Source organism: Hyla sarda, chromosome 6, assembly GCF_029499605.1.
Source record: "Hyla sarda isolate aHylSar1 chromosome 6, aHylSar1.hap1, whole genome shotgun sequence".
Classification (NCBI taxonomy): domain Eukaryota; kingdom Metazoa; phylum Chordata; class Amphibia; order Anura; family Hylidae; genus Hyla; species Hyla sarda.
In genome coordinates, this window is record NC_079194.1 from 57625746 (window position 1) to 57642275 (window position 16530).

Genomic DNA, 16530 nt, shown 5'->3' on the forward strand with positions numbered 1-16530 from the left:
AGGGAGACTGGCCAGGGTTGAGGAAAAGCTGAATGTAGTAAAGTGCAGAGATATTTATAATGAAAACTTGATCCAGAGCGCTCTGGACCTGAGTCTGGGCTGATGATTCACCTTCCAATAAGCCAATGATCTTAAAGGGGTACTCAGCCCCTAGACATCTTATCCCCTACCCAAAGGATAGGGGATATGATGTCTGATCGTGGGGGGTCCAACCACTGGGGACCCCTGCGATCTCGGCTGCGGCATCCCAGACATCTGATGCACGGAGCGAACTTCGCTCCATGCGGGATGACTGGCGATGCGGGATGGAGGCTCATGACAACACGATCACGCCCCGCTTGTGACGTCATGGCCCTGCTTTCTCAATGCAAGTCTATAGGAGGGGTGTGATGGCCTTCATGCCACGTCCCATATACTTGCATTGAGGAGGCGTGGCCATGAGGGGGCATGGTCGTGACATCAAGAGCGGGGAAAGGCCATGAGGTCACGAGCCTCTGGCGCTGCACCCAATGCTCTAAACGTATGCCGGGTGCAGCAGGGAGATCGTGGGGTCCCACTTTTGGGGTCCCCCACGATCTCCCTGCTGCACCCAGCATTCCCTGCTGATAGGGGATAAGATGTCTAGGGGCTGAGACAATAATAACTCTGTCAATGTCCTAGGATGGCCCAGCAAGAGTCCTGAACCAGGTAAAACATCTCTGGAGAGACCTGAAAATGACCAACAGTTCCTATCCAACCTGACAGAGCATGAGAGGTTCAGAAAGAATTTGGGGTATTGACCATAGAATGATGAAGGGAAAACAAGTCCACTACATAGCTAAATGTGAAAGGGCCTGAAAACTCTCTAAATGCATTTAAAAAAAATCTACTAATGGAAACAAAAGTCAAGTGCTTCAGCCATATTTTATAAGAACATAAAAGGGTTCTTACTTTTTCCATCTCCACCAGATAAGCATCAGTAAAATCACGGGTGTAGTTAGGATTCCAAGTTTTCTGATGCTCTGAAACTTTTTCCTTAAAAAATGTAATCACTTCATAATCGGCCTGCATCACAGGATCAATAAGCCACGGGATGTTCATTAGAAAAGGAATTTCATTTAGGATCTATAAAGTAACAAGGAATGTTAAAGTATAATGAATTCTTATACATACATTTATAAATAGAGACAAAGCTGATCAATCCCCTATTACTGCTTAGTGTGTTTATGACAACTAGGAAAACAAGCCATTTGAGCAAAGCCTTGTGCAGTGGGCAGACCTTAGTGACCTGCATTACTGTTTCTAGTTGCTGCACTACATATCCCAGCAGTATGTCTGCAGAACGATGCAATAGAAAGCTATCACACTACAATACAAAGCAATTTGTGTAAAGCATTGTGCAGCGGGCTTATCTGTGTTTCACCTGTCATTTCTGGGTTTAACCAAATATATTTATATATTTAAATATATATTTCTAGCTGTGAAAGTTCACTGGGCTTGTAATGTCACATTACTGGTATTTTCTGGGTTGTTACCAAATATAGAGAATTTCTAGCTGGGTATAACAAAAGAAAAAATTTACAAAATCTCATTGAGCTAAAACAACCATTTATGAAATTCCTTAAAAAATCCCACATAGATCAAGTATAGAGAAAGATGTTTTGAAAAAATATAATAAAGAACGCATACACATAAAGGTTCTACTATGATGAACACCTGTATATCCTGACGCGTTTCCCCATGTATCTTATGACATACAGCGGTTCATCAGGGGATCACAAAATACAATAAGCAAATAAATACATATAGATGTAGAAATGCACATGAAGAAGGGGGAATAATGTGACAGAATGGTAGAAAAATTCATGCACATAAAAATGACATAAGAACATAAATTCAAAGTATGCAGGTAGCGATACAGACCCAGAGTGGCACAAATAGACATATAGCTCTAAGCCTTCACTGGATAATGTGTAGCGTCTTACACATTATTAGTCCTCCAGACAATAGTATACCAAAAAATGTGGATCGTCAGCCGCAGAACAGGTTTATTTTTCCTAAGAAATGCCGTTTTGGGGATTGGTATCTCATTAATGACAGCATATGGTGGCTTTAGTGTGTATATCTGATACCTAAAGCTATACTTTATCTAGGTGGCAGTTTTGTCTGAATTATCTGAACCTATTTAATCTGTGAATACTGGGAGTGTCTGCACTAGTCTACATTATTTACATTAGTGCTGCTCTGGACCTGTCTTTCTGTTTACTGGGGAAATTGTTTGTATCAGGCAACCTCTAGTGTACAGTGGGATCCTATTCAGTTGATTTCTTTGAGGGGATTCATCTATCAGTGAATCACTGTTTTTTGGCAGCATTTTTTGGTATACTATTGTCTGGAGGACTAATAATGTGTAAGACTCTACAAGCAATTTGTTCAGCCTATCGTCTGTTTCTACATAATCCAGTGAAGGCTTAGTGCTATATGTCTATTTGTGCCACTCAGAGTCTGTATCGCTACCGGCATACTTTGAATTTATGTGCTTATGTCATTTTTATGTGCATAAATTTTTCTACCATTCTGTCACATTATTCCCCCTTATTTATGTGCATTTCTATATCTATATGTATTTATTTGCTTATTGAATTTTGTGATCCCCTGATGAACCGCTGTATGTCATAAGATGCACAGGGAAACGCGCCAGGATATACAGGTGTTCATCATAGGAGAACCTATATGTGTATACATTCTTTATTATAATTTTTCAAAACATCTTTCTCTATACTTGATCTATGTGGGATTTTTTAAGGAATTTAATAAATGGTTGTTTTATGAGATTTTGTAAATTTTTGATCAATTAGCTAATTGACACGTGTGTGTCTAACGGTCAGTGATAGTGGTATAAAATAAGAAGCCTCACTGTATCAAGCATGGATCAGCAAGAAATTTTAACTGTGCCTGGTGCCACTGAATTGATAGTACTACCCCCACCCCTGCTGTATGCTGGAAACAACTCCCGCCAGTCCAATGCTGCCTGCTGTATGCTGGCTACAACCCCCACCAGTCCACTGTTGCCTGATGTCTTCTGGCTACTGCAACTGTTTGATAAGTTGCAGATCCATACTACAACTACTCATATCATTTCTGTCCTTAATAAAAGTTCTCCCCCTGCCTTTTTTTTTTTGCTTGTTTGAATTATAACAATCACTGTGTCCGGTTTTATCCTGCTCACTCCATGAGCTGCGGACCACTGAAGTGAGAGCTGTGCCTCGTCATGTTCCACACGCACTTCCTGAGTTTAGTCTCCTTCCAGGCAAGGAGGAGACCAAACTAACTGTTCGACTTGTGGCAGGGAACAGAACAGAGCCACCTACTGGCCATTTTTTTCAATCCCATTAAAATCATATAAAGATTGATAATTTAAACAGCAAGTGATAAACAAAGTGTCTTAAAATTACATGAGGAACAATATATTATAAGTTTTGTTTGGTGACAAGTACTCTTTAAGGTATACTACAGTGTTCACCAATGCAACTGCAGGAAAGGGTTTGTTGGGGAGAAGGTATCAGGGGTAAATGTAATACTGATTCCTACCATGATTCAATCTAATAACATCCTCCTGCTTATGATTATATTGGCTTAAGTACACATTAGTGCCATATTGCTATAAAGTCTTTCATGTACCTGGCTCAGGAGTCCAGATTTGCCTTTCAAGCCCTCACTTGAGAGATATAAAAGTCGTTGGAATTCTGCATCATCATAATTACACCGATCCCCAAATGCAATGGATAAAATTACATTGGCAACAGCATTGTTTATAAGGTAATGTGGATTAAATTGATCTGCAGACACAAATAACATAACTGTACATATATAAATATATAAATACAGACTTATTTATATGTACGGCACCCGGCAGTCTAAACAGTAAGATGTCTAAGGGCGGAGTACCCCTTTAAAGCAGACATGCCAGAAGGTTTCTATGGTATAAAGTAAAGGCAAGATTGTATAGGGCTTTTGACCTTAAATCTGTCCATCCCTTCCATTAGTTAAATGATCTCTCTGCCTCCAGCACTTACAAAGATATGCAAATTAGGCTTTGGAGTCCACTGGACATTCCTCTCAGCAGCTAGATTATGGGAAGAGGTGGGAATCACAGTACAGCCTAATGGGGTAGAGGAGTTGACCAGCTCACAGAGGAGTGACTAATCAGTGAAGGGGCCAAATTTTGCTAGACTCTAGCAGCTGAGGCTACAAGCAGGGCTCTGTACACTGAGGACAAGCAGGGCTCTGTACACTGAGGACAAGCAGGCTCTGTGCACTGAGGACAAGCAGGGCTCTGTACACTGAGGACAAGCAGGGCTCTGTACACTGAGGACAAGCAGGGCTCTGTGCACTGAGGCTACAAGCAGGGCTCTGTACACTGAGGACAAGCAGGGCTCTGTGCACTGAGGACAAGCAGGGCTCTGTACCCTGAGGACAAGCAGGGCTCTGTGCACTGAGGACAAGCAGGGCTCTGTACACTGAGGACAAGCAGGGCTCTGTGCACTAGGACAAGCAGGGCTCTGTACACTGAGGACAAGCAGGGCTTTGTATACTGAGGACAAGCAGGGCTCTCAACACTGAGGACAAGCAGTGCTCTGTACACTGAGGAGAAGCAGGGCTCTGTACACTGAGGACAAGCAGGGCTCTGTACACCAAGGACAAGCAAGGCTCTGTACACCAAGGGTTTTTGATATGCTCCTTGCTCACACAGCAGGATGATTGACAAGCCAGGAGTCTGCACAGATCCCTTCTTGCCCCACCCTATATTTTCTGTATTTAGACTCCTCATAGAGGTGCACAGACAATTGCTGCAGGGACAGAATTTTTTAACCCAAAAATATACATATTTTTTAACCAATAAATATTACAAATATACATATAATTGTATTATCTACATTATATCAAATGTTTTTGCTAAAGATAGATACACTTTAATGATAATGACATGTTTCATCACGTGTTCCCCTCTTCTGCAGCCTCTTTGCCAGCCTAAGCTGGTAAATTTTGTTGGGCCACATCTATAACATACATTGTAGTGTTTTTTGTAAGGCTTTTTTTCGAAGATGAATACCAGTGATGGTTCATTGGATAGACCTGAGTTAGGGTGGGTTCACACTACATTTGAAGATACGGTCACCCAGCCTGTATCTCATTCATTTGAATGAGCCACCGGAGTCAGATAGGGACTCTGGTCAGCTTATTTTTATCTTGTATCTGGTTTTCTGACCGGACCTAAAACCGTGGTATACAGCGGTTCAAAACCTAGTTTGAACCCAACCTTATAGATACTGTACTGGATGCAAGAAGATGTTCACCAGGTGTGGAAAAAGTCACCAGCAGCAGAACTGTCTCCAAAGCAGGTGGAATGGTAGACAGGAATCTATGTTAATATTTATCTATGCAACAGGTCAGCTTCAAGATGGTTTATTAAATCATAATACACTCAAGACAAACAACTAGCACTCACCTTTCTGGGCTTTGAATGCAGAACACAGACACTGCGCTTCTTCTGCCACCCTTTCCTCAAGAGATTTCTTGCCCATCCCAAAGTTTCTAAGTGTTGACATTGTAAACCTTCTATGCTCTTTCCATGAGCTTCCATATTGGGCAATTATTATGCCTAACAAGATCAAACAAAATGTTCATAAAGTATTAGTGCCCAACAGGAAGAGCTCATTTCTAATGATTATTTATTTTCCCTTAGTCCTAATTTCTTGTATTTTTAATCATAAAAAGGACCTTCTCCAGTGTCACCCAATTTGTTTTTTTACAATGTGAAAGTGGTTTAGAGATTAATATCAAGTTTATTCTGGTGGGATAATATCAGCACAGATTTTCTCAACACCTACCAAATACCAAGGCTAGGAAAAGGATTCTTTGAGTCATGTACATAAATTAAAGTACCCAAGGTCAACCAGGTCTTAAGCATCTCCCCACTGTACCATTGTGGTAGACCTTGGGTACTTAAATTTTTGATTCAAATACTTGGGAGTTTATAGGGACCTCTTGCAGGAACTGAATTGTGCAAGTTTAGTTTATTTGAATCATGTACAGTAGGCACTATGTAAATGTGTTTGAAGAAAACATTCCATGTTCTCATATATTCCATAAGTTACAACAATATTAATTAGTTCCAAAAAGACCAATGGAACTAAGGTTAGTCAAACAGGAGGACATTGCCCTGTGTAATAGGCCTAACAATCAGCCAAAAAATGGAAAAAACATAGTAAAATACATTATAAATAGTTGCAGGAGCTTTAGCATTTAGATATTGTCAGAGCAAGCCTGGTGCAAGGATTTTTGCAAGCTCATTCTGCCACCCCTTGACGCTGCCCACTACTCCGCCCTTTGACAAGCTCCACCTTACTACTGCGTTGACACACCGTAACAACCTCTTCTTCATGTAGGTGATCATAAAAGAGCAAAAAAGACCTCGCAAATGGCGCTGCTGGTTCCGTGGAGATGTAGGAATAAACCAAAATCCAAGTTGGAAAATTGTAAAAGCTTGTGGATTTTATTGCAAATGAATAAAACCAATAAAAGCAATAGCAATAAAAGAGTGATACAGGTTAAGATTACGCGTTTCGGGGGAGCCACCCCCTTCTTCAGATCAGTATGCAGACTATACAAACAGAGATTCTATAAATACTGGAAAAAAGGGCGCCAGGTACATTAGGGGGCGGAGTTATGCAAATTACATACATGTGAAACAATAGGAAAAATTAGGAAAAACCACAGAAACCGAATGTAATCAAATAATGTACATCTTATATAGGTAACAGTGGGGACCAAATGTTATTAAGACAGGGAATTCAGTGTGTGGCTCAAAGATGAGGCTGCCGATGTCTGGCAGTATCAGGCCACACATCCGGACCTCAGATGAAAACATCCGGGGTCCAGATGTGAGTCAGAACAGCTCTGACAGCGGCCGTGATGTGTAATGCGAGGGCGCGCGTCAGGGGGGAGTTGCCACGGACGGGTTGCTAAGGTGCGTGCGTCACGTGGCTAGTGCGGCCAATCAGGAAGCAGTGATCCCGGAGAGCTGTCAGTGGTATGCTGACAGCTCCGTGCGCTGCATCTAACAGTGTGTAGCTCTGTGTAAGCTGGCGAGAACTGCAGGGGGATGGAAGAGGATATCCAGAAATGATTAAATTGATTTAAATAAGAATGAAGTGTGTTATTTAGGGGAGAGTGATGCATGATACAGGGGGATGGGGGGATACGGAGCATGAGAGGACTAAAAAAGAAAATAGGAGAATGTGATGACAAATATTGGGAAGATGGGCTAGTAGTCATACCTGGGTACTGTGGACATGGGGTGGAGGTACATAGCATGTACATAATGGGTGACAGCTACTGGAGTGGGGGTCCTAGTTCAGGTAGCTTAAATATATATATATATATATATATATATATATATATATACATATATACATACATATACATTGGGGGGGGGGGGCACGAGATCCAGCCGAGGAGATGTAGAGTGGGTAAGGAATTATATGTGTATATACATGTGCATACGGGTAGTAATGCACATGCGTCACGAAAGACATGTGTCGGCATATGTTTGGCAGCCATATAGCAGGACAGCTGTACTTAATAGTTGTATAATAACACATATGAGTGACAATGCACATGCATCGCAAGAGATGCATGTTAGCATATGCATATCTGTGGAGCTGGACCAATGTACTACTGTGCATGTATGTGAGTGAAACCATACACATTCGAGTAGCAGTGTACATGTGAGAGTGTGTTCATGTGCATAAGGGTGATAATGCACATTTACCACAACATGCATGTGAATATGTAGAATAGAATGAAATGAATGGTATATTGGGGTTTGTGTAGAATTTTTGGTGGATGGGGTGATTAAAGTAAAATTAGTGGTAAATACAGGCGGATCAGGGTTGATTAATCTGATGGATGCGTTCGAGGGTTAAAGGTTACATTCAATCATTTCATTGAGACCCCCTGGTGAGATGGTGCCCAGGGTATGAATCCAAAAGTTCTCACGTCTTCTGAGGGTGTTGTATCGTTGGTTGACATCCTTATTGATGTGTTCTATGGGGGTAGCCTCAATATTGCTGAAATCACCCTGGTGGTGCTCAGTGAGGTGACGCGAAACACTGTGGAGTAGGAAGCCGCGTGTGGTGTTGCTGCGGTGCTTATTCAGGCGTTCCCTAAAGCACCTTATGGTCCTACCCACGTATTGCTGTTTGCAGGAGCACTGTAAGAGGTAAATGACATACCGGGAGCCACAGTTGAGGAATGATTTGATGTTAAAGGTTTCTTTGGTAACGGAGGAGGAAAATGATTGGCAGTTGTGTGCAATGTGTGAACAGCACTTGCATCGTGGAAGACCACACTTGAAGCTTCCTGTTAACGTGGGAAAAATGGAAGGGTTATTGCGCAGTATCGTGGTTTTGAGTTTACTGGGAGCGATGATATTCCGTAGTGTCCGGGCTCTACGGAAGGTAAGCGGAGGTTTGGATGGAAGATTGCTTCTTAGGTAGGGATCCTGCAGTAGGACTGGCCAGTGTTTGGTGAGGATTTTCCTGATAGCATAATGTTCTTGGCTGTATGTGGTGATAAAGTTGGAAGTACGTTCCGTGGTAGTATTTATTGGTTCAGGTTTGGGGAGTAAGCAGGAATTTTGACTGAGGGAGAGAGCCCTATTATAGGAGGACTGCACCAACGATCTGGGATAGCCCTTTGCCTTGAACCGGGCCTTTAGAATGTTACTTTGTGATATAAAGTCACTGTCTTTTGTGCAGTTCCTTCTGATCCTCTTAAACTGTCCATATGGTACATTAGTGAGCCATTTCTTAAAATGGCCACTATCAAAGCCAAGATAGCTGTTGCTATCTACTGGTTTGAAGAAGGTCTTGGTGTAAAGTGAATGACCATCGTGGGAAACCAGTACATCCAGGAATTCTGCATTATTGCTGTAAACGGATTGGGTGAAGTGGAGTGACCAGTCATTGGAATTTAGATGAGTGATGAAGTTGTTTAGACTAGATCTGTCTCCTTTCCAGATAATAAAAATATCGTCTATGTAGCGCCTATAAAAGATGCAATTAGAGAAAAGATGATGAGGGTACACAAAGATTTCCTCGAAGAGTCCCACGAACAGATTCGCGAAACTGGGTGCTACTTTGGACCCCATAGCGGTCCCGGTGTGCTGTATGTATAGCTGACCAGTTTCGCGAATCTGTTCGTGGGACTCTTCGAGGAAATCTTTGTGTACCCTCATCATCTTTTCTCTAATTGCATCTTTTATAGGCGCTACATAGACGATATTTTTATTATCTGGAAAGGAGACAGATCTAGTCTAAACAACTTCATCACTCATCTAAATTCCAATGACTGGTCACTCCACTTCACCCAATCCGTTTACAGCAATAATGCAGAATTCCTGGATGTACTGGTTTCCCACGATGGTCATTCACTTTACACCAAGACCTTCTTCAAACCAGTAGATAGCAACAGCTATCTTGGCTTTGATAGTGGCCATTTTAAGAAATGGCTCACTAATGTACCATATGGACAGTTTAAGAGGATCAGAAGGAACTGCACAAAAGACAGTGACTTTATATCACAAAGTAACATTCTAAAGGCCCGGTTCAAGGCAAAGGGCTATCCCAGATCGTTGGTGCAGTCCTCCTATAATAGGGCTCTCTCCCTCAGTCAAAATTCCTGCTTACTCCCCAAACCTGAACCAATAAATACTACCACGGAACGTACTTCCAACTTTATCACCACATACAGCCAAGAACATTATGCTATCAGGAAAATCCTCACCAAACACTGGCCAGTCCTACTGCAGGATCCCTACCTAAGAAGCAATCTTCCATCCAAACCTCCGCTTACCTTCCGTAGAGCCCGGACACTACGGAATATCATCGCTCCCAGTAAACTCAAAACCACGATACTGCGCAATAACCCTTCCATTTTTCCCACGTTAACAGGAAGCTTCAAGTGTGGTCTTCCACGATGCAAGTGCTGTTCACACATTGCACACAACTGCCAATCATTTTCCTCCTCCGTTACCAAAGAAACCTTTAACATCAAATCATTCCTCAACTGTGGCTCCCGGTATGTCATTTACCTCTTACAGTGCTCCTGCAAACAGCAATACGTGGGTAGGACCATAAGGTGCTTTAGGGAACGCCTGAATAAGCACCGCAGCAACACCACACGCGGCTTCCTACTCCACAGTGTTTCGCGTCACCTCACTGAGCACCACCAGGGTGATTTCAGCAATATTGAGGCTACCCCCATAGAACACATCAATAAGGATGTCAACCAACGATACAACACCCTCAGAAGACGTGAGAACTTTTGGATTCATACCCTGGGCACCATCTCACCAGGGGGTCTCAATGAAATGATTGAATGTAACCTTTAACCCTCGAACGCATCCATCAGATTAATCAACCCTGATCCGCCTGTATTTACCACTAATTTTACTTTAATCACCCCATCCACCAAAAATTCTACACAAACCCCAATATACCATTCATTTCATTCTATTCTACATATTCACATGCATGTTGTGGTAAATGTGCATTATCACCCTTATGCACATGAACACACTCTCACATGTACACTGCTACTCGAATGTGTATGGTTTCACTCACATACATGCACAGTAGTACATTGGTCCAGCTCCACAGATATGCATATGCTAACATGCATCTCTTGCGATGCATGTGCATTGTCACTCATATGTGTTATTATACAACTATTAAGTACAGCTGTCCTGCTATATGGCTGCCAAACATATGCCGACACATGTCTTTCGTGACGCATGTGCATTACTACCCGTATGCTCATGTATATACACATATAATTCCTTACCCACTCTACATCTCCTCGGCTGGATCTCGTGCCCCCCCCCCCAATGTATATGTATGTATATATGTATATATATATATATATATATATATATATATATATATATATATATATATTAAGCTACCTGAACTAGGACCCCCACTCCAGTAGCTGTCACCCATTATGTACATGCTATGTACCTCCACCCCATGTCCACAGTACCCAGGTATGACTACTAGCCCATCTTCCCAATATTTGTCATCACATTCTCCTATTTTCTTTTTTAGTCCTCTCATGCTCCGTATCCCCCCATCCCCCTGTATCATGCATCACTCTCCCCTAAATAACACACTTCATTCTTATTTAAATCAATTTAATCATTTCTGGATATCCTCTTCCATCCCCCTGCAGTTCTCGCCAGCTTACACAGAGCTACACACTGTTAGATGCAGCGCACGGAGCTGTCAGCATACCACTGACAGCTCTCCGGGATCACTGCTTCCTGATTGGCCGCACTAGCCACGTGACGCACGCACCTTAGCAACCCGTCCGTGGCAACTCCCCCCTGACGCGCGCCCTCGCATTACACATCACGGCCGCTGTCAGAGCTGTTCTGACTCACATCTGGACCCCGGATGTTTTCATCTGAGGTCCGGATGTGTGGCCTGATACTGCCAGACATCGGCAGCCTCATCTTTGAGCCACACACTGAATTCCCTGTCTTAATAACATTTGGTCCCCACTGTTACCTATATAAGATGTACATTATTTGATTACATTCGGTTTCTGTGGTTTTTCCTAATTTTTCCTATTGTTTCACATGTATGTAATTTGCATAACTCCGCCCCCTAATGTACCTGGCGCCCTTTTTTCCAGTATTTATAGAATCTCTGTTTGTATAGTCTGCATACTGATCTGAAGAAGGGGGTGGCTCCCCCGAAACGCGTAATCTTAACCTGTATCACTCTTTTATTGCTATTGCTTTTATTGGTTTTATTCATTTGCAATAAAATCCACAAGCTTTTACAATTTTCCAACTTGGATTTTGGTTTATTCCTACATCTCCACGGAACCAGCAGCGCCATTTGCGAGGTCTTTTTTGCTCTTTTATGATCACCTACTCTCTCCAGGAGACGGTTTTTACCTCACCTGTAACCTCAGGCTCAGCAGCGGCTCCGGCTATTTTGTAACCCGTGCATTGGGTTGATATGCAAGTTTAATACTTGCTCTAAGGTGAGCAGTTACTACCTAAGGGGCCTGCAAGCCCCGCACCTACTTCCCTTCCTTTTCCCTCAACCACCCAACGGTATCACACGAGGCGCCCTCTCTGGTCTCTCTTTTTTTCTCCCCATACAGGTTCTTCTTCATGTAAACACCTTACTACTGGGGTGACACACTGTAACAAACCCCCTACTCATGTAATCTTCTTACTACTCGGGTGACACCCTGTAACAACCCCCTACGCATTTAATCTTCTTACTATTGGGGTGACACACTGTAAAAATTCCCTTATACTTGTGTTGCACACTGTAACAAACCTTCTTCTCATGTAATCACCTTACTACTGGGGTGACACATTGGAACAATCCTCCTCCTCATGTAATCAATCAGGGGTTTTGGCTGTGTTTTGTTGGATGGGCAGGTGCTTTAGATGATGGCTAACTTTATTGCTGCCGGTAGAGCAGCGCCCCTAACAAAAGTGTGCTCTAGGCGGCTACCTATTTTGCCTATATGCAAAGTCGGCCCTGTGTGGGATAATTAAAAGTTTACTTGAGACATACAGAGAGCATCATGTACTTCACATATCAAGATGGAGGATAGCAGAAGAGTGGACACATAGCCATACAGAGTGGCATACACATTATGCAGGAAAACCACTATGCATATTAATGAATACGGTGCCATATGTTGGCAGTCCAATATACTTTCTCCAGCTTATACGAAGTCTGTAGCTGTTGCTTATATTTCAAGACAGTACACAATGGGCCTCATTTACTAAGCTGAAACTGACCAGTTTTTGTCTGGTTATTTTGTCTGAGACATGTCTGAGACATGTCTGCGCCAGTGTGCGCCAGTGTGCGCCTGAAAAACCAGACAAACCCGGAAAGGGGCGTGGTCTGTCACAAAAGGGGGTGTGGTCACCAAAAAGGGGAGTGGTTTCACAACCCGACCGATTTACTATGGAATTCACAGAAAATCCTTTGGGTAAATGGCTGGAAATATCGACCTAGAAAAAGCTGGTCAGAAAATGTTCCCGACTTTTCCCAATAGTGAATAGAAAGGAATCCTGCATGTCTGAAACAACTTTTCCCATTAGTAAAAATCGGAAACTCTTAGTAAATGAGGCCCAATATATATAAAAGTTTGCAACTCACTCTACAAATGAAGGCACAATGATAAACATGTGGAGGGCGATCCACTGTAGAGGTAGCCAGTGGGCTTACCACTTGTTCCCTGGAGTCCGTGGCTCTGTCATTGATAGAGCCTAGCTGGACCAGGCTTTGTCAATGGAGCACAGAGCACACAGATCAATGGAGTTCAACAGAACTGCATTGATCTGTATGAGGAATCTAATGATACCTCCTGAAAGTTCCCTAAGGGACAAATAAAGTCTTAAAAAAAAAGTTTAATAAAGTTTAAAAAAAAAATACATTAACCCCTTTCATATAAAAAGTCCAAATAACTCCCCCCCCCCTTCCAATTTTCCATACAAAAAAAACATGAAAACATTTTAAAAAATAAACATATTAGGTATCGCTGCATGCGTAATTGTTCAAACTATTAAAATATAACATTATTAATCCCGTACGGTAAATGCCGTAAAAATAATAAAATACAAAGCCCCAGAATTGAGGTTTTTTGATGATGTCCTCCTGATACGCAATGGAGTAGTTTTTTTTTTTTTTTGGGGGGGGGGGGAGCATTTCACCCCTGTACCCAGGCAGCACAATGTCTTGGGCTGGCCCTGCTGCCTTTGTATAATTGATCGTATTCAAACAATACGATCAATGCAGTATCCCCTTCATCTGCTAAAATGGAATGCTCTCCAAGAAAAAACACAAGATTTTAAAAGGGGACATTTTAAAATTGTGATCATCTTTTGAAATTGCAATAGCATGACTGTATGAAGGCCAGACCTTATCTGGTCAAATTAACTAGTGGAAAGTAACAGTTTCGGAACTTTGCTCCTCACTCATCTCTTCATTGAAATTTCTTGTTCCTTTTTTTGTTTTCTTCAACAGATTTAGGGATTTCCTCCAATTCTTTGGTCTTGTTTGCAACAACTGAATAAACTTTCTATGAAATTATTCTGACATTACCTTTGGTGTCTCCAACATATCCTATTTTTTCATAGATAGGAAATCGAGGTCGATCTGCGATGTCCTCCGACCTGTTGATCAGAGCTTCCTTTATCAATTCAAATCCATTCAGCACCACGGTTTTATTCCAGAAGTACTGCAAACTATATACATCCCCAAACTCTTTTCTCAACTGAAAACAGATGAACATGTATTTAAAAGGGAAAAAACGGTTTTCAACAAAATAAATCCATGAAGGATATAAAAATTCCAAATTGGTCATTTAAAACAGACCTGTCAGTGTAAATTAGCACATGGCTAGTCATCAGGATTCATATCTTTATCTTTTATTATTATTTCCCTCCTCCATTCTAATGCCAAAATATAAGCCTTTGTTATTATGCAAATGAATCTTAAAAGCTCAGGGGGGTTTCCACAGCACAGTAAGAGCCCAACTAAGTCCAGGTTCATAAAAGGGCAGACACCTGTCAAAGACAGGAATCCCTGCTCTTGTACACTGAGCAGCAGAGAGCACCACACTCATTGCCACTTAGTTCCAGGTGACCCAACAGATTTGCTAGGTCGGTAATCTGCACTCGAGAGGTAAAGCATACAGTATGCGGTGGTGACTAGGGAGACATTAAGGGTTAACTCTGTGTTCACTTCAAACCCAATTATATTTTTGTTAAAGAGCTCAGAGCCTTTGTACACTGCACCAGGGACAGTAGGCCCAATGCTTTCACTCACCATGTTGGTGCTCGGCCTTCAGGCTGGAATAAGTGGTGCTCTTCGCTTTTGCATGCTCTCAGCCATCTCACTCATGCACATTTAGGCTTCTGCCTGTGGCACATACAGAGAGGCAATATGCTAGCGATAAATGGGAACACATTTAAAAACTGTCAAATTCTTAGACAGCGTAAACTTAGACTAAAAAGTCTAAGAATGTGCCCAATTTTAACTTTGACTTGTGCATTCTCTAAACTGTCTAGTCTAATTTTGCACAATCTATTAGTTGGAAATATTTTTGCTCATTATAGCCATGCACCCATTCTGTGAGGGCATGCCATTTATCGGTAGTCATTTTCTGGTAAGCCGTGTTACTTTCCAAGCATAGTGCAAATGTGTCTAAAAAGTGTATAAAGCTCATTGAAAAAGTGGTGCAAGTCATGAAAACCAGAAATGTAAAAAAATATGTATATTCTATGCACAGAAGTTTAGTATGCAGGGTTACATATGTCTGGTAAGAAGTAACATGTGCTATACACATACCTGGTGCAATGATTTTGTTGGGTTTCTGAAGTTGACCTGCAGAATGTTACCAAGAAATGGAACGCCTTTAGGACCCGGTGGAAACTGCGATCCATTCTTCCTGCTCTTCACAAAGTCCAATAGGAAAAGGCAAATAATGAAAGAAATGAGGAGTAAAAATACATTGGAAAGCATGAGGGAAAGGAACTCAACCATTTCCTCTTTGTGCTTTGTCTACTGCATCCTACTGGTACTAACTCAAACAGAAAGCTGTACACTATGTATGCTAGATGTCTCTGTATACAAGCAAAGGATAACAGAATAAACCAGCTTCAACTATATGTTGTGTAAAACAACAGGACACCTCTGTTAGTTAATGCTAAGGGGCATTATTTCACTTAAAGGGCAGCACACAGAAATGTATGCTCTCTGCCAGCAGCAACAAACCTGTAAGCACTGACAAACCGCATACGGATACATGCATTGTATCTAACAATATGTTTTCAATAGAGATGAGCGAATCAAAGTTGACGAACCTGGATTCGTTATGAATTTCAGGATTTATTCGATTTGCAACTAATGCGAATATCGCCGCGATTCTATTACGCAAATCGCTTCATTAACTCCATTTTACAGCATTCCAGGCTCCAGGACACTTAAAAGGGTGAATCCACATGCCACTAAATGGGGCAGGGGATGCTGGGAAGGCAGAAATGCGTGGCGGGAAGCGAGGTAGGCGTGATAACCCGGAATTACATGCGGGATGCAGCCTATCAGCATTCATTGACCCCTGTGATGTCACAGCCCTTTATAATCAGCAGCCATCTTGCGTCTGCTCATTTCATGCCATATACACTGCAGAGATAGGACAGACTGCACGTCTCTGTGTGTTACACAGACACGCTGAATTGATTATACCGCAGCGTTCCACTGCCAACTGCTAGTCACATCAGCGTTGTGGACAGAGAGAAGTGCAGTGCTTTGCTTGTTGTCACTGAGAAGGATTTTGACGCCAGCCATTTAGTTCCCAGTCACTTTATTCAGCATTTTATCAGAAAGGGGCAGATAGCTTTTCGTTGGCTCATATATATCAAGAAGCTGCCTGAACTTCATGAACCTT

General features: G+C 42.1%; 1 protein-coding gene across 1 annotated transcript in view; it reads right to left on the reverse strand.

Moving 5' to 3' along the window:
• Positions 1-15626, reverse strand: part of LOC130277449 (cytochrome P450 2D17-like) — a 34093-nt gene extending 18467 nt beyond the window's left edge. The window contains exons 1-5 of the mRNA XM_056528121.1: positions 15432-15626; positions 14184-14355; positions 5489-5641; positions 3661-3818; positions 931-1104 (exon numbers count right to left, since the gene is read on the reverse strand). Coding sequence (XP_056384096.1) covers positions 931-1104; positions 3661-3818; positions 5489-5641; positions 14184-14355; positions 15432-15626 — 852 coding nt within the window. The remainder of the gene's footprint in view (positions 1-930; positions 1105-3660; positions 3819-5488; positions 5642-14183; positions 14356-15431) is intronic.
• Between the last annotated feature and the right edge of the window lie 904 nt (positions 15627-16530).